This window comes from Nicotiana sylvestris, chromosome 12 (assembly GCF_000393655.2).
Source record: "Nicotiana sylvestris chromosome 12, ASM39365v2, whole genome shotgun sequence".
In the NCBI taxonomy this organism is placed as follows: Eukaryota; Viridiplantae; Streptophyta; class Magnoliopsida; order Solanales; family Solanaceae; genus Nicotiana; species Nicotiana sylvestris.
In genome coordinates, this window is record NC_091068.1 from 103335510 (window position 1) to 103340237 (window position 4728).

The 4728-nt window shown below is 38.6% G+C and overlaps 1 protein-coding gene across 1 annotated transcript; it reads left to right on the top strand.

Moving 5' to 3' along the window:
- Nucleotides 1–1164: 1164 nt before the first annotated feature.
- On the top strand, nucleotides 1165–4436 carry LOC104245339 (FT-interacting protein 3). Its single transcript, XM_009800933.2, has 2 exons — nucleotides 1165–1288; nucleotides 1604–4436. Exon 2 carries the CDS (start codon nucleotides 1861–1863, stop codon nucleotides 4183–4185), a length of 2325 nt encoding a protein of 774 aa, XP_009799235.2. The 5' UTR covers nucleotides 1165–1288; nucleotides 1604–1860; the 3' UTR covers nucleotides 4186–4436.
- The last annotated feature ends 292 nt before the right edge of the window (nucleotides 4437–4728 follow it).

Genomic DNA, 4728 nt, shown 5'->3' on the forward strand with positions numbered 1-4728 from the left:
TTGGAATGTCAAAATTTGTGTCCTACGTTACAAGATCATTATGATTCGACGTGGACTCCCATAGAGTAAGCATTATTATATTTTGGAACTTAATGCATATGTTATGCAGTATGCCCAAGTTTCTCTTTTGCACCATCAAAGGATGTGGTGCAGTGGATGAGACTGCTCCTCCCTTAACCAGAGGTCTCGGGTTCGAGTCCTGGGTATGAAAAAATTCTTGGGATATCGGACATCGGGTGGGAAAATAAAATTTCTCTTTTGCACTTATAGAAAAGCCTCGATCTACCTATTGAAACTATTGTATTTAGCAGCAATTTGAATTTGTTTAGTGCAAAGCTAGACTGCATCAATTTCTCAAAAAGGTCATATCCAAGATTTATTTCTTTAGGATGACCGACATTAATTTATATAATCGTTTCAGTAATATGGAGTAGAAGAAAATATAAAATAATTTCAAAAATTAGTTTAATTGGATATTATCGTTTAAGCAAAGATACTATTATGTATATTTATACTGAACTAGAATCTATTTTTTTAATATATAGATCGGAAGAGCTATCAAGTTTCAAACTTAAAGGTTCTTTTTTTTTGTGATTATAGTTCGTCTTAGATGAAATTCGTATGGACTTAATTGAAAAAGAATAATTATTTAAATCATCAAATATATATTAGAATCACATAATCATGTGCACTCAACTACTCATACTCGAAAACGTATGATTCTCTTGTGACTAAAGATGTAAAATTGTAGAAAACTAGAAATGTAAAAAAAAAAAAAAGTGCTGCCAAATTTGGAGGAATTTTGAGATGCCAACTTTCTTTTCTTGTTTTGGTAAAAAAATAAGAGTAAAATAAAAGGAAAAACTAAAAAGAAGGAAAAAAGAAAAGAAAAACAGAGACACAACACGGAAAAGGATATTCGCAAGACGCAAGGTGATATAGATATCACACCTGTGGGGTTCAGTGTAATACTCTAATCTCAGCAGATTCACCCCCGTACCCCACTCAACCCCACCACCCCCACTGTGCCCCCCTCCATTGAAGAACACAAGAAAACAGAGTACTACCACCCCCCTGCTCTGTCCTTTTCTATCCCTTTCTCTCTCTAACTTTACTCTTTTTCTTTTTTGCTCTCTCTCATTCTTTGCTCTTGTTGTCTCTTCACTTCTTTTTCTCCATCACTTTGATACCAAAACCCCTTTTGCTTTTTCTCCTCAAGGTTCCACTCTTGAGAACCTTATCAGCAGAAAATCCTATCTTTCATCATCAGCTAACATGAATCCTCTAGGTATATTCATTTCTCTTTTCTGATTAATTATTTACCTGATATAGAAATTCGCTGTCTTTAATTAAAATGTTCTTGAAAATCCAAGTTTTTGTTTTTTGGTTTTGTTCAATGCTTGGCTGGTTTTTCATTCTTGGTATTTGTTGAGCTGTAATGCGGTTTTACTTTTAGCATTAAAAGTTGTAATTTATTTTCTCTTTTTTTATGGGTGAGGAAGAACTGAGAAGCGGCCTTTTTTTGATTGAGCTGTAATGTTGTTTTTGCGTTGCTTTTGTATGGTTTTTGAGCTTATTTTTCTTGATTTTTGACGTTATGCAGGGTTGAAGCATTCAGATGAATCAGATCTAAGGTTGTGAATGGTTTTGGCATTTTCAGGTTATCCTTGATGAGGTCTTTTTTATCCTTTCTTAACCCTTAAGTTTTTCAACTGATAAAGATTTAGGGTTAAACATACTTAAGACTGGTGTATTTGAGGTTTCTTGAGCATTACTGTAGCTTGAGTTATTTCTGAGAGAAGTTGAAGGGTTTTGGGTCAGTGTTTATTTTTCTCTGAGTGAGAACTAGTAGCACTGAAAATGCAGAGACCACCACAAGAAGATTTTTCACTTAAGGAAACCAAACCCCACCTTGGTGGAGGGAAGGTCACGGGCGATAAGCTTACTAGCACCTATGACTTGGTTGAGCAAATGCAGTATCTTTATGTTCGGGTGGTGAAAGCAAAGGACTTACCTGGGAAGGATGTAACGGGTAGTCTTGATCCTTATGTTGAGGTTAGGCTCGGGAACTATAGGGGTACGACCCGTCATTTTGAGAAGAAGTCAAATCCCGAATGGAATCAGGTGTTTGCTTTTTCCAAGGATCGGATTCAAGCTTCTGTACTTGAGGTGACTGTGAAAGATAAGGATCTTGTTAAGGATGATTTTGTTGGTCGCTATATGTTTGATTTGAATGAGATCCCAAAAAGAGTGCCCCCAGATAGTCCTCTTGCTCCGCAGTGGTATAGGTTAGAGGACAGAAATGGTAACAAAGTTAAAGGAGAGCTGATGTTGGCTGTTTGGATGGGTACTCAAGCTGATGAAGCCTTTCCTGAATCTTGGCATTCCGATGCTGCGACTGTTAGTGGTGCTGATGCTCTTGCAAATATAAGGTCTAAGGTGTACCTCTCACCAAAGCTGTGGTATCTTAGAGTTAATGTGATTGAGGCTCAGGACTTGATTCCCGGTGACAGAAGTAGGTTTCCAGAAGTTTACGTGAAGGCCATCCTTGGAAATCAGGCATTGAGAACCAGAGTTTCCATGAGCAAGACTATTAATCCAATGTGGAATGAGGATCTGATGTTTGTAGCAGCAGAACCATTTGAGGAGCCATTGATTTTGAGTGTGGAAGACAGAGTTGCACCAAACAAGGATGAAGTTATCGGAAGGTGTGCTATTCCTTTGCAGTATATTGATAGGAGGTTGGATCACAGACCTATTAACAGTAAGTGGTATAATCTTGAAAAGCATATAATGGTTGAGGGAGAAAAGAAGAAGGAAATCAAGTTTGCAAGCAGGCTTCACATGAGGCTATATTTGGAAGGAGGTTATCATGTTCTGGATGAGTCAACCCATTACAGTAGTGATCTTAGACCAACTGCAAAACAGCTGTGGAAGTCCAGCATTGGTGTCCTAGAATTGGGTATTCTGAATGCTCAGAGCCTCTCGCCGATGAAAACAAAAGATGTGCGGGCAACAACAGATGCCTATTGTGTTGCCAAATATGGGCAAAAGTGGGTCCGAACAAGGACAATTATAGATAGTTTCGCTCCCAAGTGGAACGAGCAATACACTTGGGAAGTATTTGATCCATGCACTGTCATAACTATTGGTGTATTTGATAATTGTCATCTGCATGGAGGAGATAAATCCGGAGGGGCAAGAGACTCGAGGATTGGGAAGGTCAGGATCCGGCTTTCAACTCTTGAAACAGATCGTGTTTACACACATTCTTATCCACTACTGGTCTTGCATCCTACCGGGGTGAAGAAGATGGGTGAAATTCACTTGGCTGTAAGATTTACTTGCTCATCATTAATGAATATGATGCATATGTATTCTCAGCCACTGCTACCTAAAATGCACTATATTCATCCTTTAACTGTCAGCCAGCTCGACAGCTTAAGGCATCAAGCGACTCAAATTGTCTCAATGAGGCTGAGTCGTGCTGAGCCACCTTTGAGGAAAGAGATAGTGGAGTATATGTTGGATGTTGGTTCCCACATGTGGAGTATGAGGAGAAGCAAAGCCAACTTTTTCAGGATTATGGGTGTTTTAGGCGGATTAATTGCTATTGGAAAATGGTTCGATCAAATATGCAATTGGAAAAACCCCATTACAACCGTTCTGATCCATATCTTGTTCTTGATACTGGTCCTATATCCAGAGCTTATTCTGCCTACCATTTTCCTCTATCTCTTCTTAATCGGAGTTTGGTATTACAGATGGAGGCCTAGAAATCCTCCCCACATGGACACTCGTCTTTCTTGTGCTGATAATGCACATCCTGATGAACTGGACGAGGAATTTGATACTTTCCCTACTTCACGTCCTCCTGATATTGTTCGGATGAGGTATGACCGTTTGAGAAGTATTGCAGGACGGATACAGACTGTGGTTGGTGACTTGGCTACTCAAGGCGAGAGGCTGCAGTCTTTGCTTAGCTGGAGAGACCCTAGAGCAACCTCACTGTTTGTGATTTTCTGCTTGATTGCTGCCATTGTGCTCTATGTCACGCCTTTCCAAGTTGTGGCACTCTTGACTGGATTTTATGTGTTAAGACATCCGCGGTTCCGTCACAAGCTACCATCTGCACCGCTTAATTTCTTCAGAAGATTGCCTGCAAGAACAGACTGCATGCTATGAACTTCAGAAGATTGTCTCTACATTTTGCTTCTGTTATCTTTATCATCCTGTGTTTCCCCCCTTTCCTTTTGTCTCGAATCGATGAAAATGATGTAAAAATGTTGGGCTTTTCTCCCCTTTCACCAAGTGGTGAATGTGTAAGATCTCCCTGAACTGTTAGTTCTAGTGAATTTACTGTTTTATTTATTCTAAGTTTGTTGAAAGATGGTTGCTTGATGCAAATCTATATTGTGGGGTTCTTTCTTCTTGAACATACTTCCTTGATTAATTCAAAGTAGTCTCTCAATTCAAGTTACAACTCTTTTATTGACATGATGTGGAAATGGAAGTGCAAGCATTAAAAGATCAGTTTTGATTTCTTAATAAACTAGGTTTCCTTAGCATTATTGTGTTCTTTTGTGTTGGAATGTTCTGACAATGATGTCTTTACAAGTATGATATATTAATTCTACCTTTCTGTATACCATTAATGTAATGTAATGAGGGAATAACCGTACTTAACATTGTATAATGCAAGTTGACATTATTTTAGCTGGTAATGTT